Source organism: Myotis nattereri, assembly GCF_964212035.1.
Source record: "Myotis nattereri genome assembly, chromosome: 15".
Lineage (NCBI taxonomy): Eukaryota > Metazoa > Chordata > Mammalia > Chiroptera > Vespertilionidae > Myotis > Myotis nattereri.
Genome location: NC_138090.1, coordinates 18,565,748 through 18,589,868, shown reverse-complemented (window position 1 = coordinate 18,589,868; position 24,121 = coordinate 18,565,748). Strand labels below are relative to the sequence as shown.

Here is a 24,121-nt window from a genome sequence, read left to right as displayed (position 1 = left end):
TTTGCCAGGCCCCCCATTTAGTCTGTCCTCTCCTGTGACATTGCTTGTAAGTCTTTTATGAAACCAAATTCATTCTGCCAAGTGCATACCTATTGTACAGTGATCAATTGTCCCATTTTTTCTGGACCAAAGATTTCTTGGGATGAGTTGGCCACCCTAACTGTTGATAAGTCTGTTCTCCCCATTATATCCAACAGTCCAGGAGGGAAGGGAAGCTTTTTTTAAAATATATATCTCTATTCACACAAGGACTTGCACATAGAAATAGTGATAATATTAAAAACAATAATTCATATTTGAGTATTATCTACATTCCAGGCCTGTGCTTAATGACATACAACAACCAAATAAATGAAGTAGGTCATTTCTCCTTTCTATAAAAAAAAAATAAAAATTGAGCCCTAGACAGTTTGGCTCAGTGGATAGAGTGTTGGCCTGTGGACTGAAGGGTCCCAGGTTCAATTGCAGTCAAGGGCACATGCCTAGGTTGCGGGCTCAATCCCTGGTGGGGGACATGCAGGAGGTGGCTAATCAATGATTCTCTCTCATCATTGATGTTTCTCTCTCTCCCTCTCTGAAATCAATTAAATATATGTATATGTGTATATATATATGTATATGTATGTATATATATATATATATATATATAAATTGAATCTAAGACAGTTAAGCCAGGATTTGAGAGGGTAGAATAAAAGAAAAAAACCTAATCCCCACTCATGCTTATCACTGCAGTTCTCAAACTTTTTGATCTCTAGATTCTTTTACATTCTTTTTTTTTAAAAAAAATACATTTTATTGATTTTTTTTTTTTTTTTTTACAGAGAAGAAGGGAGAGGGATAGAGAGTTAGAAACATCAATGAGAGAGAAACATTGATCAGCCGCCTCCCGTACACTCCCCACCGGGGATGTGCCCGCAATCAAGGCACATGCCCTTGACCGGAACTGAACCCGGGACCCTTGAGTCTGCAGGCCGACGCTCTATCCACCGAGCCAAACCAGCCTGGGCTCTTATACATTCTTAAGAATTATTAAAGATCTCACCCCCATGCCCACCAAACTTTTATATGGGCTATCTACTGATAGTAACTATTAGAAATTGAAACTTAGAATTTAAAACATATTTGCTCATTATTTTACTTAAACATTAATGCACATTAACATTAATCATACATTTTATGTGAAAAATAACTATATTTTCCAAAACAAAAACATTTCAGTGGGAAAAGTGGCAAATATCTTTAATGTCTGACTCAATTAAAAAACCACTGGAGGAGCATTTGAGATCTGTTCCCTGGCATATGTTATCTGTTTGGTTCAAATAAGCTCTTATAAACGTTTAAAACAACAACAACCCAAACCACTGGATTCTCTCAAATCTGCTTCTACCGTTTAGTCTGTTACAATATATATCACGTAGCCTCTGGAAAACTCCACTGTATACTCGTGAGAGAAAGAAAGTGAAAAAGGCAAATAACCTCTTAGTATGATTATCAAAATTGTTTTGGCTTCGGAAACCCCTGGGGTCCCTGAACACTTTGGCAGGTGCTACTGTACTGTATTAAACAATAACGACTTCATGGCAGACCTCAGGGGAAGAGGTAACCTTTGGTTTGCACGAACGTTGGCCTTTGATTTGTAGACATCCTAGGCTTTACCGGGGCACCAGAGAGAAGACAGGGAGGATAGCATGTCCCTCACCTCGACCAAACCTTATTCTGTGAGATCTACCCGGGTTACCCAAGAGTTTCCGACCTTGGACTACAACTCCCAACAGATCTTGCGGCAGGGGGCGTGTGTCAGCAGTCGCGAGGTGCTTGTGTGATTTCGGCCGAGTGACGGAAGTGGAGGGGGCGTGCCTGTTCCGGTAGGTGCAGTGCCTCAATTGGAGGAACCGGGAAGATGGGGCGGAGTCAATGCTTGGAATAGCCAATGGTTTGCAGTTCGGCAGAGGGGGGCGTGGCGTGGCAGGGCTCACTTGCGGGCTGCGTGGGGCTCCCCGAACCCGAGAAAGCGGATTTGGAGGCCGGGACGACCCGGGTGGGAGATGGCGGCACGATGGAGCAGCGAGAACGTGGTGGTGGAGTTCCGCGACTCCCAGGTGAGCCGGGGGCCAAATGGAGCCTTCTGGGCATGCGCTCTCCCGGTTCCCCTCCCCCACGCTGCCGGGTCCGTCTCGGGGTTGGCGGGGCGGCTCCTCCAGCCGCTGTTGTGGAGATGAGCTTGCTAGACGGTGACCGGGAGCTGTCAGTCCTGAGAGTGTGAGCGGGCGGTTAGGGCAGGCACGAACACGGTTTTGGGGTTACTCACGGGGGTACGGGGAGTGGGGTCTGCCTTGGGACGCCGAAGCGCAGAGATTGCGCACAAGCGAGTGACGAGGGGTGGCTCCCCAAGGCTAGGGTGGTGAACTAGGTGTTTGCTCCTCGAGGCTGGGGGCCGCGCTTAGTGACTTTGGGCAAGTCGCAGAACTCTGAGCTTTGGCAATGGAACTTAACCCACCTCACAGGATTTTGGGGTGGAATGCATTTAAAAAAAACCGGCATGCAAAGTGCCTGTTTCAGTGCCTAAACTTTTAAATGGTTGCTGATGCTCGAATAGTGGAAAATCCCGTATAGTGAGTGAATAGGAGTGTGCGTTGCACGTATTGCCTGGGTTGAACCCAGCTCAGTCCCTAGCCTGTCATCACCCTCTGCGCACTATTCTCACCTGTGAGAAAGTGTGAATCGTATCTACCTAATAGGGTTGGCATGAGAATTTGGAGGTCATACAGTTAGAATGTGTGGCACAGTGACAGGCCACACAGGTAAGCCTCAAAGAATGTTAGCCCTTACTAGGGATTTTTACCATTTTTCTATTTCCTGTCTTCCATATGCCAGACTGTGCTGTCATTAATTCATGAAAGAACCACACATGATGCATAGATGTTATCCCCTTTTTCCAAATGGGGAAGCTGATCCTGGTTTGACTGATCCTGTGACTTAACTAAGGCCTCCCATTATGTGGCCACATTGGGATTTGAACTCAGTCAGGTATCTGGCCCCGGAACTCTTGTTGGCCTCATTACACTACCCTGCATACTGTATGAGCCTATCATACAGTTGTTCCTCAGTAAATATCATACCCACCCACCCCTTCCTTAGCACCAGGACTGTGTCTGGGTGATATTCACATACTAGGGGCCCAGTGCATAAATTCGTGCACCTTGAAAGGAACTGTGGGTCATAAGGCTGCGGTGAGGACAGGGGCAGGTCTCGGCCCATTCTTCACGCTCCTGCCTGGCCCCTTCCCGCTATGGCCCCCAGTCCCCTGCCTGCTGGCAGCCCTGCTCCTGGCAGCCCTGCTCCCGCCACCACTGCTCCCACACGCTGATGGTGAGGAGCGATTGGGGCCGGTGCCAGCATGGGTATGAGCAGGGCCAACGCAGGCAGCAGGTGCTAGTGCCGGGTGGGACCGCAGCACACGGGAGAAAAGAATTTTCAGTAACCACCAGAGGCTCACCCTGATGACAGTGACTGGCACCCCGCCTTAGTCTGGCATCTCTGCTCACCTGCTCCACCATCCTGCCGTGGCCCACACCCGCCATGTTCCACACGTGCCCCCTGGTGGTCAGTGCACATTATAGTGACCAGTTGTTAGTTCTGCTGTTTATTTGCATATTAGGGTTTTATATATATAGATTTCTGGAATACCTTTTGTGTGCCGGGCTTTCAAGTCACTCATTTATTCAGCAAGGATTTATTGAGCTCTTGTGGCCAGGTGCACACTGTGCCTGGCACTGTGTTGATACTCAGGTGATTTATTCTGAAGGGAAAATGGATTATAACAAGGGATGATATGGTTTCTTCTTTCTAAAACCCCATCCCATTTTTCCATAAAGACAATTTCTGAAGGAGCCACCCACCAATTTGCTCTTTGGTGCTCTCTGGTGCACAGTTCCCATGGAGAATTTGAGTAGCCGCATCCTGATGAAAGGATCCTGAACCACTTAGCACTGTCAGCATGGTGTCTGCTCTCCCAAGGGAGGTGCCAGACTCGGAAAAAACCATATTCCTGTTATCCATATTGTTAATTGCTTTCACTGGGGACTAAGAGCAAAATCATCTATGGTACCTCTGAACCTGCTAATTTGGAAGCTGCTAACCTGTAAACCCTTTAATTCTCAGAGAAACCCAGGCAGTCTCACCCCTGCTTCTCTATAGAAATGTAATTGAAGAGACCTACAGAGAGAGAGTGCTGACACATATATTAGGATGCTATGAAGTAGTATCAAATAATTAATCCGAAACAGCCACTGTCAAAGTAAGAAGACAAAGTAAATTGGGTAATTTAACTACCTTGTGGGAGTTTCTGTTCTTTCTGATTTTTCTATTCAGTTGGAAGGGTGCATCTTAGCATGACTTAGCATGGTTTTGTGGTTGAATCTGGTGTTAATTAGGAGGGGTAGGAACCTATTTCATGAACTATTTCATCAATGTAGAAACAAAAAGTTGAAACTCTTAATATTGTCTTTCGGAAAAGAAAGCCCAAACAATAAGCTTTTTAAAACCCCTCCTCTTTAAAAGTTCATTAAAAAAATTAAAGCTGCCGAAACCGGTTTGGCTCAGTGGATAGAGCGTCGGCCTGCGGACTGAAGGGTCCCAGGTTCGATTCCGGTCAAGGGCATGTACCTGGGTTGCGGGCACATCCCCAGTGGGGGATGTGCGGGAGGCGACTGGTCGATGTTTCTCTCTCATCGATGTTTCTGACTCTCTCTCTCTCTCTCTCTCCCTTCCTCTCTGTAAAAAATCAATAAAATATATTAAAAAAAAAATTAAAGCTGTTAGGTTTTTCAGTGAAAAACCCCAGCCGGATAGGTGAAGCTCTTTAACAGCTTATGCAGGCATCATCCACTTTGTAAAACAGTGCCTTGAAATGTTACTGTCACCAGTGAATAGTGAAGAACCTGTGCTACTTGGCAGCTACTCCGAAGTGGTCCCTGAAATCAATGAATGTTAGCACTATAAGAAAATTTAGATATAATCTTCTAGGGCAACACCATCCAGTGATGATGGAAATGTAGCCATTGAACACCTGCAGTGAGGCTAGTGTAACTGAGATACTGTATTTTTAATTAAATTTTCATTAATTGCCATTTAAATAACCACTTGTGACTATTGGCTATGGTATTGGAAAGTGTAGTGGAGATTGGATAGTTTCCACTCTCAAAGAGAGGTAAGGTGGTGGAATGTTAACAGGTCTCTAACTCAATAGTAAAAATAAATTAAAAAAAAACTACAGGATATGATTTTTGTACGATGATAGGAACTTTGGACTCAAAGAACTCAACTCTCTGCTGAATGGCTCTACTTCAGCACCTGTGAGATAGCTCAAACTCAGGATGTCCAAAGTAGTTGGACATACTCGGGGACTTCTCTCCTTGCACCCCAGCTTTTCCCCCCTCATCTAATACTTCCTCCAAATAGCTAGAGTGACTTCTAAAAATCCAGGTTTATTAAGGTATAATTAATGTACAATAAAATTTACCTCCCATGTGTACAATTTGATGAGTTTTGACAAATCTATGTAGTCCTGTAGTTACTCTAATTAAAATATAGAACATTTTTATTACTCTAAAAAACTCCCTCATGCCCCTTTGTAGCCAGCCTCCTTTCCTTACTCCCATCCTCTGGTAGCTTGCTGATGTGACATATGTAACAAATGGAACATACAGTGTGTTACCTTTTTTTAATCCTCATCCGAGGATATTTTTCCATTGATTTTTAGAGAGAGTGGAAGGGAGGGGGAAAGACAGAGAGAGAGAGAGAGAGAAACATCGATTGGTTGCCTCCCGCATGCACCCCAATCAGGGTCTGGGATGGAGCCTGCAACCGAGGTACATGCCCTTGACCGGAATCAAACCCAGAACCCTTCAGTCCTGGGGTCACGCTCTTTCCACTGAGCCAAACTGGCCAGGGCCAGTGTGTTACCTTTTGAGTATGGCTTCTTTCACTTAACCTAGTGCTTTTGAGATTTACTCATGTTTTGAACATATTATTTAGTCTCTTCCTTTTTATTGCCCAGTAGTATTCCAGTGTATAGATAGATCATAATTTGTGTTTTCCATTTTTTGGCAATTATGATTAAAGCTATGATAAATATCAAGGTGATTTTTGTTCCTTTTTTTTTTCCTTTAAGGTGATTTTTAAAAACTATATATATATATATATATATATATATATATATATATACACACACACATATATATATACACACATACACATAAATATATTTGTTGTTGTTGATGACTTTTAGAGAGAGAGGAAGGGAGGGAGGGGGAGAGGGAGATGGTTGGAGGCCCCATCTTTCTTTCATACCTTTAATCTATAAATTACACAGTAGAGTTCTGAAATGACATCTCATTTCACTGCCTGCCTTTCCAGTAGGGCTTTTTTTCTGCTCATGACTCTAGTGGAATGAAGGATGCATAATAAACACTTTTAGCCTCCAGCGAGAGCACTCTGGCTTCTTGCCCCAATATTACCTATGACATATTTCATGAGGGTGTTCGAGTGGGAGAAACCCATTAATGAGACCAGTGAGAGTGAGGAAGAGAATTTCTGGTGATTTGTGAGTGTAGCAGCAGCATGTGGACTCTCTCTTGATGGTTTCTAGAAGTAACTTAGAGCATTAAATAACTAAACAGTGGCACAAACTGATTCAGATAATGCCCTGAAAATGCAGCAGGAGTTGAACTTGTCCAAATAAGAGAATTTAGGGCTGTAGCTGCCATGATTAAAAACAGCCTCATGCTTTAGCCTGAATGGAGCCATTTTTTAAAATGTTTTTATTGAGAGAGAGGAAGGGAGAGGGAGAGAGAGATAGGAACATCAATGAGAGAAACATCATTCATCTGCTTCCTGTATGCCCCCTACTAGGGATGAGCTCAAGACTCTGGCATGTTCCCTGGCTAGGAATCAGACAGGTGACCTCTTGGTGTATGGGACGACACTCAACCAACTGAGCCACACCGACCAGGCCTGAATGCAGCCACATGATTGGGTGTGGTCTCTTGGGAATTAGACATTGGATCCTGAAAAGATGATGCTTCCTAGGAATTGGGAGACCTGGGAATGAGAAAGTAGTGAAAATGGTACTAGAAACCACAGGTTAAGTGGACACTGGGTATCACAACAACAATATGACTGTGGATTCAGTAGGGCTGGTGTTTGACTATTACCATTGCCATTCAGCTTCGAGGATCTGTGCCCTTTGCAAAGGCATGGGTACTGTGTGTGTGTGTGTGTGTGTGTGTGTGTGTGTGTGTGATGATGATGATGATGTCCCAGGTCAGGTTTTGCTTGGAAGGGGCTCTGAGTAGCTCTCTTTGCTCCAAGTTAGTCAGATTCTCCAAGGGTTCTAGGACTTCTGTCTCCTCAGTTTAGAATATGACAGTATTGGTTGTGAGTAGTCCTGGTGTTGAAGGAACAGACAACAACTGCCCTATTGTGGAAAGTGAATGTGAGATTTGGATAAAAACTAGAAAGGGATAAAACCTGGGGAATGCCTTAGCCATGGGAAGAGGAAGAACCCACAGTGACTGACTACCTGCCTGTCTTCTCCAACCTGAGCTGCCTTTGCTAGCAGAACTAAGTCTGTTTTCTCTCTTACAGGCAACGGCAATGTCTGTGGACTGTCTCGGGCAGCATGCAGTGCTTTCTGGGTGAGTGAGCTTGCTGTTTGTCTGCCATGACTTCTGGGAACAGATAGAAAATTAAGAGGTTTCTGGGAAATTAGAAAATACTCTTGTATTTAAGGGTTACGATCATAGGGTTTAGTTCTGCTATGCTTTTGACCTCAGGGGGACTGGTAGGGATTATTTGCAGTTATTTTTGTCTCTGCTCTAACAGGTAAGCAATAAAATTCCTTTGAAATTTTAGTGACTGGTCTTGGAATTGCAGTTCTCTGTTTACTGCACTGACTCTTCAGAAGGATGCCAGCTGGTATAGTTTAACAGGTAGTTACTAGGATTGAGGGGATCCTGGTTCTCATTTGGCAGTGCCATTGATTATGGCATTTTAGTTGCCTCCCTGGACTTGGTTTTCTTGTGGAGGAATTGGATTTCATCATGAATAAATTGAACTACCTTATTTCTATAGTGCCTTCTGGCGCAAAAAAAATTTTTTTTTAATTTTTATTGATTTCAGAGAAGAAGGGAGAGGGAGGGAGAGAGAGATAGAAACATCAATGAGAAGAGAATCATTGATCTCCTGCACCCCTCACACTGGGGATTGAGCCCGCAACCCAGGCTAGTGCCTTTGATCGGAATCGAACCCGGGACCCTTCAGTTTGCAGGCCAGTGCTCTATCCACTGAGCCAAACCAGCTAGCCCAATTGTCTTCCATGAGCTAAACTTGACCTTTCTTTTTCCTCCAAAGCTAGAGTTAAACTTTTCCCAGGTAAGAGCTGCCTTTCTTATAGACATACTAGAGGCCTGATGCACGAAATCCGTGCAAGAGTAGGCCTTCCTTCCCCCGGCTGCCAGCACTGGTTTCCCTTTGGCACCCAGGACCTGGGCTTCCCTTGCAGCCCTGGCTTCGTCTGGAAAGTGGTCCAGAAGGAGGTCTGGAGGGAGGTCCGGTCTAATTAGCATGCTGTGCTTTTATTATTATATATAGATTCTTACTTTAATGGGTCTTTAAAGGGGAATGAAGATAAATGCGTATGTTTATCTTTTGTCCTGTATTTGCTCTGGAACGTCTCTGAACTCCCCTGTTGACAGGCATCTCATATGTTTTGCTCTTAGCCTTTTCCTGTTTTTTTGTTCTAATAGTAAGATGCCAGCTGGCCAGAGGTTCTAGATCTTTGTTCTGCAGCAACTTTTTAGAAGTTTCGGAAGTTCTGTGAATTTGTGTCCTACCTATGCATTCCTTCTTTTCCCTTAACTATCCCTCTTAGGGTTTCTGCTAGTTTTCCATGTCATTTTAACTTTCCATTTCCTATCTTTTCTGAATAGGGACTATTAATCTTTTTCTTCATTTTTGAGCCCACCTATATTCATTGATATCCAGGGGCTTGGAATGCTAACAATGAATTGATAGCTGATAGCTGCTGAAATGTTAATTTACACAGCAAAAAAAGGGAAAAATAAGTGAGCAAAGGACATCCCTGTTCTCATTTCATTTATATTAATTGGTACCTTGAACATTATTGACACTTAATATGTTATTTTCATCATTTGTTGTTGTTGTTATTTCCCCTCCTGTTAGATTTCATTTAGTTTCCCTTTCAGGTAGATGACTTGTAAGGGAAATTGAGATTTTTCTACAGGATATTTGGCTAAGTGATAAGTGATGTGTTTAATTTAACACACATTTGTTAAAGCGTGGTAAACACTGCGCCTTAGTGATTCTGGGCATATCAAGATATTCGAGACTTGGTCCATACTCCAAACACTTAGTTGGTTCAGGATGAGAGCCTTAACAGTAGTAGTTCTGCAACAGAGATAAAGGCTGCAGTCAAAATGCAAACCACATATTGGGAGTAATGTAGAAGCAGTGACTGTCCGCGCTGGGGCATTGGGAAAGGCTGGGAGAGGGGCAGGGTTGGACTGAGTGTGGTGGGAAGAGGTCAGACTTTCATGGATGTGGTGGGGAAGACGATCTCTAGAGGAAGACTCATAGGGATGCTCCTGCTTGTCTAACAGCCACCTTAGTTACTCCTGCACTTGCATGCCTTTCAGAGTAGATAAATGGTCAGTATACCTGGGTTTTTTGAGCACTGCTCGCAAATCATATGTAATTCTAAATGTGCTTTTCTGTCTTAATGCTAATGCTGTTGTAGTGTCATCATGATATGTTGTTCTCCTAGCCGCCGGTTCCTATACATCGTTAATCTAGATGCCCCTTTCGAAGGTCACCGAAAGATCTCTCGCCAGAGCAAGTGGGACATTGGCGCTGTGCAGTGGAATCCTCATGACAGCTTTGCACACTACTTCGCAGCTTCGGTGAGTTTATTTAAGGACCATATGACATGTGTGGTCTGGGGCTGGAAGGGGTATGTCTTATGTAGGGAAGAGAATATAACCCTCATTTCTCAGGCGGAAAAGAGGTGTGGGTGGTTCTAAAAGGAAGATAGAGGTTCTGTATATGAAAGGTTTTATTGGTACCATAGGTGTCAGACTTCGTGTTTCTAAGGATTGAATCCAGATTTGCAAGGGAAACAGGTAGATGGCCTCCATTTCCTTGTGTGATCAGAACCTGTTTTCATTAGCAGGAATGTCGCTAGCCAGTGACGCTGAAACCCGTTTTGAGGGGGAAGTAGTGAGCTCCGCTGTGGTTGACCTTCAGTGCTTTCAGAGGGATCAGAAGATGCCACGTGCCCTTCACTCAAAGGAAGGAGTTCTTCCTTTTTTTTTCTTTTTTTAAAGTTGATTTCAGAGAGAAGAAGGGAGAGGGAGAGAAATAGGAACATCAATGCTGAGAGAGAATCATTGATCAGCTGCCTCTTTCACAACTCCTACCGGGGATTGAGCCTGCAACCGGACATGTGCCCTGACCAGGAATCGAACCGTGACCTCCTGGTTCATAGGTTGATGCTCAACCACTGAGCCACACCACTTGGGCTCACTTCTTTTTAGTATATATGTATCTAGGAGTGGAATGGCAGGGTCATGTGGTAAGTCTGTGTTTAACTTTTTGAGGGACTATGAAACTGTTTTCTACAGTGGCTGAACTGTTCTACAGTCCCACCAGCAATGCATAATGGTTCCATTTTATCCACATTGTCACCAAAAGTAGTTATTTCCTGTCGTATTTAAATTAAAAAAAAAAATTATAGTTAGTGTACTAGGTAAAGTGGTACCTCACTGTGGGTTTGATTTGCATTTCCCTAATGACTAATGATGTTGAGCATCTTTTCATGGGCCTGTTGTCCATCTGTATATCTTTTTTTGGAGAAATGTTTATTCAAGTTCTTTGCCCATTTTTGCATTGGGTTGTTTGTCTTTTTGCTTTTGAATTGTAATAGTTCTTTTTAAAAAATATTTTTCTTGATTTTGAGAGAGAGAGGAAGGGAGAGGGAGAGAAAAAGAAACATTGATTGGCTGCCTCCTGCATGCCCCCTACCGAGATCAAGCCCGCAACCCAGGCATGTGCGCTGTCCAGGAATTGAACTGGCGACCTTTTGGTGCATGGGATGATACTCAATTAAGCCACACTGGCCAGGGCTGTAATAATTCTTTATATACTTTTGACTCTAGACCCTCATCAGATATATGATTTGCAAATATTTACTGTACTTCCGCAGATTCTTTTCACTTTCTTTTGAAAAAAAATTTTATTGATTGATTCTAGAGAGAGATAGTGAGAGAGAGACATTGATTGTTGTTCCACTTATTTATGCATTTATTGGTTGACTGCCATATGTGCCCCAACTGGGGATCGAACCTGCAATCCTGGCACATTGGGACAACGCTCCAACCAACTGAGATACCTGGCCAGTGCCTTTTCATTTTCTTGATAATGTCCTTTGATACCTAAAAGTTTTAATGAAATTCAATTTATTGATTTTTTTTTTTTTTTGAGCATCAGTTGATTAAGCCTCAGTTGCCTCATCTATATATGAGACATGGGTGATGACACCCAGTGTATAGTGTGGTGAGAAAGACCAGAGGACTTGTCTGTTAACGTTCCTAGTTCATTGAGCAGACCCTTTGGAAATGTCAGGAAATATTGTAAGATGAAGGGAATTTCTTTTCACTCTTAGTCCCATAGGAAGCTATTTTGAGAGCTTGTTTGGAGGTTCTAGCAGGGGAGCGCAGCTACTCGTATACCCTTGACCGAAGACCGGTCCTCTCCTTGGGGGGGGGGTGGGGGGGTCGTCCTCTTCGACGGAGCGCGCAAGGAAGCTATTTTGAATCCTAATCTTTTCACAGGAATCTTACCGATTTAGAATTGGAATCAGGCATTTCAGTATAAAAATCTTGAAATGTTATCCATCTGTATGACTCTGAACTAAAATGAAAATCAGTCATCTATATATTATTAAACAGCCTATTAGTAACCTTTATTCACTATCAGTGTGTTTCATAAACTCATGATAGTTTACAAGCCTTTGCCGGTCTGTTGTGTTTTTAAGTGAAATATAGTTTGATCAAAGCCTTTTTCTTCTTCTTTTTTCCTGTTGTAACTATTGTTTCTATTGGCCCATTTTTCTGTGTTGTTCTGTGTAAGTCTTTAAGAAATTTGAGCCGTAGCCACTTTGGCTCAGTGGATAGAGCGTTGGCCTGTGGACCAAAAGGGTCCCGGGTTTGATTCCGGTCAAGAGTATGTACCTTGGTTGCAAGTCCCTCCCCAGCCCAGGCCCTGGTCAGGGCTCCTACAGGAGGCAACCAATCGATGTGTTTCTCTCACATCGATGTTTCTCTCAGTCTTTCCCTCTCCTTTCCACTCTCTGTAAAAAAAAAAAAAAAAAAAAAAAAAGGAAAAAATATCCTCGGGTAAGGATTAAAAAATCCTATATAATAAAGAGCTAATATGCTAATTAGACCAAACAGCAGAACAGCCATCTGGATGACCTTCTGGATGAAGCTAGGGCTGCGAAGGTCAACCCAGGCTGTGAGGGCCGGCCGAGGCTGTGAGGGGCTGCGAAGGCTAAGCCCCTTGCATGAATTTCATGCATCGGGCCTCTAGTATAATAATAATAAATAAATTTGATATAGGCCTGTTTTAAGGAGTCTTGTGTAATTTTGCCTTCTCCGACACCCTTTTGATGTGTTTCTGTTCTTTTTCTTGTGCATCTGTGTTTTTAAAGCATGGTAGGTTGACTCTAGGCACTTGATAATGGGAAGAGTGAGCTAAAAAATATCTGGTGTGCCAGCAGTGGAGAGAAATGGGTGTGTGACCTTCAGAATAAGGAGGAGGTTCCTCTAGTGGTCTGGGGCCATCTCCAGTACCCTTAACTCACATGCTCAGTCTGTAGGATCTTTGCCGTGCAAGTTGGTTTTGACATGGCTTCCCTTTCTTGGCCTTAAGCAGACTGGGGTGAGAGCGTATATGCTGATGCCTTCTTTCCCTTTTTCTTTTCAGAGTAACCAACGGGTCGACCTCTATAAGTGGAAAGACGGCTGTGGGGAAGTTGGCACAACCTTACAGGGCCATACTCGTGTAATCAGGTAGGCACCAGCCCTCTGCAGCTCCCTAGGGAGTGAGATGAAAACACCCACCTCCTCCCACAGCTTGATTCTCTGTGTTGCGTTGGCCCTGGGTGGCTGTTAGATCGCTAGCTTGTACTGAGGTGATGACTTTCACAGTGGAAAACACTGGTGTTTAGGAACCAGCATTCATGTGGTATTAATCCTGATCCCAGAAAATACTTAGACAGGCTCAGAGTAAGGATTAGAGCTGACTTTAACACAGGAGGGGAAGTTATGCCATAATCCCTCAGGTCATAGTCGGCGGTGGCCAGGAATAGAGACATCCGGGAGCAGCCTGTGCCCTTTCTCCAGCAGATGTGAGTCACCACATAGAGCTCCTGCCTCGCAGTCCATCGTCCAGACACGCAGTTCCCTTCCACTGATGGCCTTCCAGTGGCCTCTGGAGTGTCCCCTGAGCCACCCTTCCCTGGGTCCCTGTTTCTGGGTGGAGAAAGCTTGTTCTGGGAAGTAGCAGCAGGGAGTGCAGGAGTGGTGAAATGGACTTGGAAGTGATAGGAAAGGCTAGACCCCTGCCTCTGCTAACTGTTCACGTAGTAACCGCCTTTCTAGACGCGAGGGCACGAGTAGGGGACCAGAGGCCTGCTGGTAACATGGCAGCTTGCCACTGCTAAGGGACGTTGGGTTTACTCACTGTCCCTGTAGTGGAGTCTGATTCAAAAGTGAAAAGTCAAAAATTTTCCTTGTTTTATCTGTACAGTCTGTGCCTGCATGTGTGCGTGCGTGCGTGCATGTGTGTTTTAAGTTGAAATACTCCATTTCTGTTCCGGAGCACGTGTAAGATAGCTGGAGATGACAGGGAAGGACCTGAATGTTTCTTTCCGAGCTCAGTTAAGTCTTATTCATTCCCAAAGACCGTTGGAGATGCCCAGCCTAAACCGTGTTAAGAAGCCCATTAACAGTGACTTTCAAAACCACCAGAGACTAAATCTGCCACTGCTTTGGAACCAGATTCTGAATTTTCTCTCTCTTTATTATTCTGTGTTCCCAGCGACTTGGACTGGGCAGTGTTTGAACCGGATCTCCTCGTTACCAGCTCTGTGGACACCTACATCTACATTTGGGATATCAAGTAAGAACAATGAAGAGGCATAGCCACGTGGTTGTGGCGTGATTTGATAGCTTCATTTTAGAGATCAGGCATCTTAGTTTGGTGCCCCCTGGAAGGCAGACCCTGAGACAGGGATACTTTGCAGATACATTATTTAGGAGTTGAAAGAAGTGCGGTAGGGGATGGAGAAGAGACAGGATGGGGAAGGCCACAAAGAGAGGGTGCACTATCCACCGTGTACCACTGTGAACCGGTGAGGCTCAGTCTTACCGGGGCTGCGAGGTGCTAGTGTAAAACTCCCTTCTCAGAGGCATCCCACCCCGAGGGCTAAGGAAGTGGGGGTGCTGTTCACTGTCAGTCACTCGTTGTCCCCAGGGGCCTTACTTCTCTGCACTCAGTCCTGTCACAGTGGTTTGCAAAATGGTCTTCGGCAGCTAAGGAGATTCTGTGGCATTTGGAAGTCAGGCTGAAGTTTACTGAAGTGGCAGGTGATGGCGGGGGAATTTTGATGGGCACAGACACACAGCTGCTCCTGCAGGCAGTGCTACAGGACACATCTGCTCAGCTCTTTACTTGTTCTTTGGGAGGCTTCAGTTCCCCATCTGTGAGGGTAGCTGAGCGCCACCTGGTAGAGATACTCTTCATGGGGTAAGGAGCACCCGGCCCAGGCCTGATGCCTTGTAAGTTCTTTTTATATATATATATTTTTCAATTACTTTTTTTGAGGAATAGTGTGTGTGTGAGAGAGGAAGAGGAGGAGGAGAAGGAGGAGAAGGAGGAGAGAGAGAGAAACATTGATGGGTTGCCTCCCACACATGCCCTGACTGGGGATCGAACCCTCAACCTGGGTATGTGCCCTGACTGGGATTCAAACCCACCACCCCTTTGTGTACAGGCTGATGCTCCAACCAACTGAGCCACACTGGCCAGAGCACTTTGTAAGTTCTTTTTTTTTTTTTTTAAAGTTTATTGTTGAAAGTATTACAGATGTCCTCTTCCCCCACCCACCCCATTGACCTCCTCCACCCTGGATCCATGCCCATCCCCCCCAAGGCCTTCACCACATTATTGTGTAAGTTCTTTTTTTTTTTTTTAATATATTTTATTGAGTTTTTACAGAGAGGAAAGGAGAGGGATAGAGAGTTAGAAACATCGATGAGAGAGAAACATCGATCAGCTACCTCCTGCACATCTCCTGCTGGGGATGTGCCCACAACCCAGGTACATGCCCCTGACTGGAATCGAACCCGGGACCTTTCAGTCCGCAGGCCGACGCTCTATCCACTGAGCCAAACCGGTTTCGGCTATTGTGTAAGTTCTTAATAAATGTCACTTCCGCTCTCCATTTGTAAAGCGAAGTTCTCTTTACCATAACAGAGGTGACTAACTAGTGGGTATAGCCTGTAGAGTCCGGGAGATGGTCCACTTTTTGCCCTCCCTGGGCTGCTCTGCTCCCAAACGGCAGTGGCTTTGTGATATTTTACATTGAAAGGTAGACTGTACAATGCAGTGTGCAGATGATGTTTTTCAGAGTTGTACGCTTAAAACCTATATGGTTTTGTGAACCAATGTCACCCCCATAAATTCAATTTAAAAAAAGAGAGCTTCAAACACCTTGAAGTGCTAACCTGCAGGGAATGCCGCTGACGTCAGCCGTATACACCCTTGCTCCCTAAGAATCCCTTTCACTGGTCCGTCAGACCTGTCATATCACAATACCTGGCCTGTCTTCTACCTTTTGTGATTGACTTATTTCACTTAGTGTAATGTCCTCAGGGTTCATCCATGTTGCAGCATGTGACAGGCTCTCCTTCCTTTCTAAGGCCTAATACTATCCCACTGTATGTAAATATCACATTTATCCACTGATCAGTCGATGGACACTTGGGTGCTTCCACCTCTTGGCTGTCGTGAACACCCAGAGTAGTTTTTTACTTTACCTTTGAAATGCTTTGGTAAGGTTCTTGCAGAGTTACCCCTCCATGACTGTCCCCTTGTTCCATTAGGAGAAATGACACCAGGAAGGTATTCTTTTGGCTTTTTCTGCTCCTACATTGGGGTCACCCAGGCCATGCTGTGCTCTTTTTTGTGTGTGTGTTTTGTTGTTGTTGTTAATCCTCACTGGAGGATATTTTCCCATTGATTTTTAGAGAGAGTGGAAGGGAGGGGGAGAGACAGAGAGAAACATCAGTGTGAGAGAGACACATTGATTGGTTGCCTCCCCCATGTGCCCTGACCAGGGCCAGGGATCAAGCCTGCAACCAAGGTATGTGCCCTTGACTGAAATCGATCCCAGGACCCTTCATCCGAAGGCTGACGCTCTAGCCACTGAGCCAAACCAGCTAGGGCTCTTTATATTCTTTTTAAGGCTCTCACATTCCCACTGATCTCCAAGAACCTACTGAAAGGAAAGTGAAGATATATGTGCAGAGGGTGAAAAGCACCAGGTGGGTGGTGGCATATGAATTGGGCATTTGATTTCTGACTTTTATATTTCAGAGACACAAGGAAGCCTACCATTGCACTGTCTGCTGTAGGTGAGTGTATATTCCTTCTGTTTGTCTTTATTCTATTCCTTCCATTCTTTCTCTCACACTGACTGTCCACACCCCATGTTTTGTTGTGGCTAGGTGGAATTTTAAGGCCCATATTGCAAAGGACTTGCTTCAGGTTGCTCTTAGAAGTTAGTCAGGACTATTGAGTTGTAGTCAGCAACTTATTTCAGAATGCAAGGACAGGAACCAAATTGATTTGTTTTTAAACTTTTTATTGCGGAGAATTTTAAATGTGTATAAAAATAGCATAAAGTGAAGTACTTTGTGTTCATCATCCAGCAGCCACAATTGTCAACATACTGCCAGTCTTATTTCATCTTTACCTCTACTCACTGTCCCACCGCCCACCCTATCCTCTTTGGGATTATTTTGAAGCAAATCCCAGGTATTCTTTCATTTCATCAACAAATATTTCATTAAGTATTTTTTACAAGAAAAGAATCCTTTAAAAGACATAATTATATACTGTCGATATACCTAAAAATATTAACAATAGCTTTTTATTATCATCATACACTTGAGTAGTATTCAAATTTCCCCAGCAGTCTGTCTGTCTCTCTTTCTACTTTTTTTTTTTTTTTTTACAATTATTTGAATCGAAATCCAAGTAAAGTCCATACTTGCAAATGGTTGATATACTTCTCATCTTTATTAATTGGTAGAATTCTTCTCCTTTTCCTTTTTTGGTTTGTATTTCTTTTTCTGCAGTTTGTTTATTGAAGAAACCAGGTTGTTTGTCCTGTGGTTTCCCCACATTCTAGATGATGCTGATTGTGTCCCCATGGTTTCATTTAATATGGAGGCGCTGCGTCTTTGAAATCTGATCTACCTGTTTTCATTGCTCAGTTGGAATGAACTATTGTTGAGATTCTGCACTGGGCTCTTGTGGAGGGTTCGCACCAGTTCCTGAGAGTCAAACTTGGGTGTAGAACTGGTAAACCTTACTCACAGGGATGAAGCCTAATCATCAGGATTATCTTTTGGCATCAAGGTCCTGTCACGAGGAGATGGAGCGGGCTCTTCTTACTCATTCTCTAGCTGATACGCTTTCTTACAGAAAACCCGGGTCTTCACCACTTATTCTTAGGTGACTTAAGATGCCCTGTGTCTCAAGAAAAAAAACAAAAACAAAAAATATCCTCACCAAAACCAAGCAAGGATAACTCTGGGCCTTATCTCTATTTCCTGTTAGATTCTAAGTCCTTGCTTTTCTCCAGACTTCTTGCTCTTCAAAGCCCTGGATCTACTATGGTATCCCCAATAATAAACACCCACCCAAAGGGAGAGATGTCAAAGCAGAAATATCATGTGTTATCTAAGCAAGAACAAAAAGAGGTGGGAAGGAGGGCCATTGTTTGGTTCTGGTTTAACTTAACTTGATTATTATTATTTTTATTTTATTTTATTTTTTTAAATATATTTTATTGATTTTTTACAGAGAGGAAGGGAGAGAGATAGAGAGTTAGAAACATCGCTGAGAGAGAAACATCGATCAGCTGCCTCCTGCACACCTCCCACTGGGGATGTGCCCGCAACCAAGGTACATGCCCTTGACCGGAATCGAACCTGGGACCTTTCAGTCCGCAGGCCGACGCTCTATCCACTGAGCCAAACCGGTTTCGGCATAACTTGATTATTTTTAAGAGTCAGCTATCATTGCTGCTGTGCCCGTTTTTCCCATTTCTCAGCCTCTTCTGCCGCCTTACAGTGTGCCTCCTCTCTTAAGTAGTAGGTCTTTTGTGGTTGTTCTTTGTGTTTGCAGAGTGGGGAAGGCCTGAGTCCACACAGTGCCTGGGTGTTCCCTCTCCCTGACTCAGTGCAGGGCCAGTGGCCGTGTCTGACCACTGATGGGGTGGTGGAGGGGTGCACACAACCCTCTGAGGGCAGAATGGGCAACACTAGAGCTTCTTTTTCATCCGAGCTTTGTTTTGCCAACACTGTCCCTCCAAAAAAGAAGAAAGGAAGAAAGAAGGAAGGAAGGAAGGAAGGAAGGAAGGAAGGAAGGAAGGAAGGAAGGAAGGAGGGAAGGATGGAAGGGAGGAAGGAAAGAAAGAAGGAAAGAAAACAGGGAAGGAGCAGGCATTGAGGTTGGGAGTGCAATCCTGGTCATTGAGGTGATGAAGAGCCAGGTTGTGTGATGAGTCAGTTACCAACCAGCAGAGCCACGTTCAATGTCTGCTCTCTAAGAAACTGCTCAGAGCAGTAACCTGTAGATGCTGCTGATGTTGCTCAGAGGTAACCTGTAGATTTTTTTCCCCCGAGTGAAGTTTTCAGGTGACTCTGATCCTGTTCCCATGTGTTATTTAATTCATTTATTTTTTGGCTTTATTTTCTCTTTATGGTGGAGTTGGTGCATGTATAGAAACTTGAAGGATTCTGTGCTTATTTTAACCAGAGCTCATTATCCAGCTCCCCTGGGTATGCTGTCCTCTGATTCCAAAGGTGTTGAGGTCAGCAGCTTTCTACCCTGATTTTTCTTTGCAGCGGGTGCCTCACAGGTCAAATGGAATAAGAAAAATGCTAATTGCCTTGCCACCAGCCACGATGGGGATGTACGGATATGGGACAAGCGGGTGAGTAATCTCTCTTTTTCCCCAGTTGTCCTTTAATCCCTCCCAGAGGGTAGGACGAGGATGTTGTGAGTAGCAAGGCTCGTCTGAGAGTCTAGCGTGCCTGTGCAGTGTGGTAAATTGCCATTTTCAGACCACAGTACCGGATGATCTTTTGCTTCCTGATCAAACTGGCGTTGAAGGAAGGTAGGGAAGTGAGGCATATGATCAGTGGTTAAGACAATGAACTTGGACTCTGAAGTTAGAGTCCCATTTTGCTGTCTCCTAAGTATGATATCAGATGAGTCACTGAACATCTCTAAGCCTCCATTTCTTTATCTTTAAAGTCAAGTTGATAATAATAGTAAGTGTATCATTGAGGAGGTCAAGCCTGGGAGACCCAACACTATTCTAGGATGGTCAACTGCCCCAGATTGTAAAGCAAAAACTATTTGTTCTAGGATGTATACCATCCTGGATATCTCTGGTGTAAATGACTGAGATGTGGGGTACTCAGTTACACAAATCTTCCCTTAGGCTTAGCTATCTCATCAGCCCCAAAAGAGCCTGCAGACCATATATTTTCCCTTCAACAGCTCCTGTAACTGACAAGCAGGAAGCGGTGTGGGGTCCTTGACTGCTGTTGTAATGGAAAGCACGTAGAACGTTTGGTATGTTGACATGAGGGACAGTAATGATGCAGGGAGAGGGCCTCCCTGGTATCTAACTGCCAGAGGATTGGGCAATAACGCTCCTGTAAGATCTGGGGTCTAAACACCACTTCCTGCTCTGTGAAGCCCGAGGCTGGAGATCCTCAGCCTTTGGGGGAGCACCTACTTTGAGTTTTCCTGAAACTTGTTCAGGGTCTGTCCCAACTCTGGTGTTGCCTGGAAAGTCTCAGTTTTGCTTCTGGCTGCCCTGCTCCCTTCCCTCTTAGCAGGAAGTAAGGCCTTATAGTTGCACAGCGGAGAGGGAATGAAGCAGAGATTGGGGGTCTGCTGGATTGGCTGCCAGGACTGCTGGGGAAGTCATGTGCTGGCTGAAGCTTTCAGCCTTCGTAGCTCTTAGGGGAGAAGGAGATTTTATAAATAGAGGTTGGACAGGTGTATCTTCCGTATGTTTTTGTCTCTGTCCCTTTAGTCCAGTCTGGTAGTAGTCATTCTTCCACCCTCTTTATTTCTTAAAGTGGTGACTGGGTTTATTCTTTTTGTCACTAGCATAGCATTTACATATAGTGAATAGTTTAAATGAAATGTGTGGTTAAGTTAATTGTAGTGAATCCCTATTTGCTATAGAATGCTTTCAGAGTCATAGGCAAAAGAAACACTTTGGTATTTAGCCAAGATCTCTGCCAAAACAGTACCTGTGTTCCTTATTTTTTTTTTAAATAAAGAATTGTAAGTTTATTAGGTCATCTGGAAAACCAGATGGGCTGAGCCCCAAATGGCACCAGCCTGTGTGCCTTATCTTGAAGTACATACAGCCAAACTGTTCCTTCCTAGTCTTTTGATTGGTCCACTAATAACCCTGACTTCCCCCAGCAAGCCTTTTATCTATTTGGTTTAAGGGGTTTTAACTTTATTTTTGGCTATTAATAACTTAAGACTTCTGCTGAGATGGATTGTAAAGCTGGTTGGTTTTATTTCTCTGGCACTTCTAGTGTCAGAGCAGCACTGATGGCAGCCAGCCTCAGAGGCTTAAAAAAGTGCAGTATCAGTGGTGAGGTTGGAGTGTATTATCAGTGTGACGGATAATACTTATGTTTACTAAGCATTTCTGATGCACAGGCATTGTTCTAAGAACTTTATGTGTATCCGGAGCCGGTTTGGCTCGGTGGATGGAGCGTCGGCCTGTGGACTGGGGGTCCTAGGTTCGATTCCGGTAGGGGGCATGCGCCTTGGTTGTGGGCGCATCCCCAGTCGGGGATGTGCAGGAGGCGGCTGATTGGCTGATTGATGTTTCTCTCTCATCGATGTTTCTGGCTCTCTATCTCTCTCCCTTCCTCTCTGTGGGGAGTCAATGGAATATATTTTTTTTAAAAAAAGAACTTTATGTGTATTGGTTTATTTCTCTTTATAACTAGCCTTTAAAGTAGGTACTATTGTGATCCCTGTTCTGCAGATGAGTAAACGTAGGCACAGTTTGTTACTAGGATTTTAACCCAGGGAGGCTAGTTCTGGAGACTGCACTAATACATGCTCTTTAGAGCACATATAAAAAGAAAATAATCATTCATAGTCCTATTACCCAGAGACAAATGCTAACATTTTGATATTTTATTTCCTTCTTCATTTTTCATGGTTTATCATATCATATATGTAGTTATATATACTTTTTTCACTTAACATTACATTTTCCTCATGTTACAATCTCTAAGTATAATTATTTTAGAAATATTTATTTATTAAATTTTGTTGTTAATCCTCACCCAAGGATATTTTTCTATTGATATTTAGAGATAGTGGAAGGGAATAGGAGAGACAGAAACATTGATGTGAGAGAGACACATCGATTGGTTGCCTCCCGTTTGTGCCTGGACTGGGAATTAAACCCACAACCTAGGTATGTGCCCTGACCAGAAATTGAACCCCCAGCCTTTTGGTGTACAGGATGCTGCTGCAAGAAACTGAGTCCCCCAGCCAGCACTCTAAGTATAACTTAAAAAAAAAAGTTTTTATTGCTTTCGGAGAGAGGGAGGGAGAGGGAGGGAGAGATAGAAACATCAGTGATGAGAGAGGATCATTAATTGGCTGCCTCCTGCATGCTCCCCACAAGGAATCGAACCCCCCAACCCAGGCATGTGCTTTGACCAGGAATCGAACCTCGACCTCCTGGTTCATAGGCCGACACCCAACCACTGAGCAACACCGGCCAGGCTCTAAGTATAACTTTTAATGGCTGCTTCATATTGTATCAGAAAGCTATACTAGAATTGATTTAAAAATTTTAATCTGCCGAAACTGGTTTGGCTCAGTGGATAGAGCGTCGGCCTGCGGACTGAAGGGTCCCAGGTTCGATTCCGGTCAAGGGCATGTACCTGGGTTGCGGGCACATCCCCAGTGGGAGGTGTGCAGGAGGCGGCTGATCGATGTTTCTCTCCCATCGATGTTTCTAACTCTCTATCTCTCTCCCTTCCTCTCTGTAAAAAATCAATAAAATATATTTTTAAAAAAATTTTTAATCATTCCCCATTACTATTTGTATTGTTTCTGGTTTTCTGGTGTTCCATGAAATTCCAAGATGAACATCTTTTGTATCTAAAGCTTTCTGTGAATTTGGAATATTCCCTTGAGAAAGGAAAATTTTAAGTCTCTTGATAAAATCTGTCAAATCCGCCCCCCCCCCCCAAAGGTTTTGGTATTTTATATATACACCAGCAGTGATAAATGTAGACTCTACATTGAGTATTATTTATAGGTATCTTTTAATTTGATAGCTTAAACATATTTTATGTATTATTTGAGGTTTCCTTTTGAGCTTGTTTATTTTTATATGCTTATTAATTGTGTAGTGTTTTCTTTTGTGATGTGTGTTCATTCTTTTTTGGGGTCTTGGTCACATATATATTGGAAGTTTTCAGGATTGACATTGGATCTGTTTGGACATCACAGCCCCTCTTCTTGGGTTATCCTGAGGAAGGGGAGCAAGAATTGCAGACCATAATACTAATGGGGAAAAGCCCCCACTATCTCGTATTCTTCATGAAAGCCTATCAGGGGCTGGAGTGGAAAGAGATTAGGCTCCCAGAGCCATATGCAGAGCATGGGTGAAGGAGAGCAGGATAAGTGTTGTTGTTGGTTGTAAACCAAACAAAGTGGTTTCTTAAAGATAGAGGCCGTATCTAGCATTTTTGTATCCCCGCTCATCACCCTGCAGACTATGTGGTAGACTCGAGTTTTTTCTAAATAGACAATACAATGTGCTGGTCTTTTGCAGAAACCTAGTACAGCAGTGGAATATCTAGCAGCCCATCTGTCCAAAATCCACGGCCTGGACTGGCACCCAGACAGCGAGCACATTCTTGCTACCTCCAGTCAAGATAATTCTGTCAAGGTGAGTGGTACCCCAGTGGGGAAGTTGGGGAGCTGTGTTTGGGAGGCAACACTTTCTTCTGAAGGAAAGCTACAGAATGTTGGCGCAGTCTGTGTGTTTCAGGGGTGCATGTGCTTGTTGGGCAGCTGAGCAAGTAAACCTGGTTATGTAGACCAGTAGGAGTGATATGGTAGCATATCTATGTATATAAAAGCCCAGCGACCAGAATGGCGGAATGACCAAAACAACCAGTGGCTATGACGCTCACTGGGGCAGCCAACCAGCCTGATTGATGCCCTCCCCCTCCTGGCCGGCTCCACTCCCAATTGGCCCCCAACGCCCCAATCGGAGGCAGGGCCAGCCAGCCAACTGCCCGCAGCTCCTCCCCCTGACTGGCCCTGCCCTCAGTCAGCCCCCAACACCCCAATTGGGGTGGGGCCAGCTGGCAGCCGCCCGCGGCCCCTCCCCCTTGCCGGCCCGGCTTGATGAGCCCTCATTGGGGAGGGCTGGCCAGACCCCACCCATACACCAATTCTAGCACCGGGCCTCTAGTATCTGATGACTCCTGGACTTTGTTCCTTTCCCCTTGTGAAAGGAAGTCAGAAACAAAAGCATTTAGAAAGGAAAAGAAGTTTACTGACAAAGTAGTTGCCAGGAAGTCAGATTTCAGGACTGGCTCAGCAAAGAAAAAGCACAACAGACATATAAGGAAAGGAGAAGAGCCCACAGAAGTGTTAAGGTTAC

At 44.2% G+C, this 24,121-nt stretch overlaps 1 protein-coding gene across 2 annotated transcripts in view; it reads left to right on the top strand.

The window, feature by feature from the left end:
- The first annotated feature begins 1,956 nt into the window (after window positions 1-1,956).
- The window catches only part of WDR59 (WD repeat domain 59), a 69,162-nt gene continuing 46,997 nt past the window's right edge, over window positions 1,957-24,121 (top strand). For both annotated transcript variants that reach the window (XM_081108088.1, XM_081108087.1), the window contains exons 1-8: window positions 1,957-2,102; window positions 7,651-7,700; window positions 9,848-9,983; window positions 13,066-13,151; window positions 14,182-14,262; window positions 16,741-16,778; window positions 19,281-19,369; window positions 23,282-23,398. In XM_081108088.1, coding sequence (XP_080964214.1) covers window positions 2,049-2,102; window positions 7,651-7,700; window positions 9,848-9,983; window positions 13,066-13,151; window positions 14,182-14,262; window positions 16,741-16,778; window positions 19,281-19,369; window positions 23,282-23,398 — 651 coding nt within the window. In that variant the 5' untranslated portion in view covers window positions 1,957-2,048. The remainder of the gene's footprint in view (window positions 2,103-7,650; window positions 7,701-9,847; window positions 9,984-13,065; window positions 13,152-14,181; window positions 14,263-16,740; window positions 16,779-19,280; window positions 19,370-23,281; window positions 23,399-24,121) is intronic.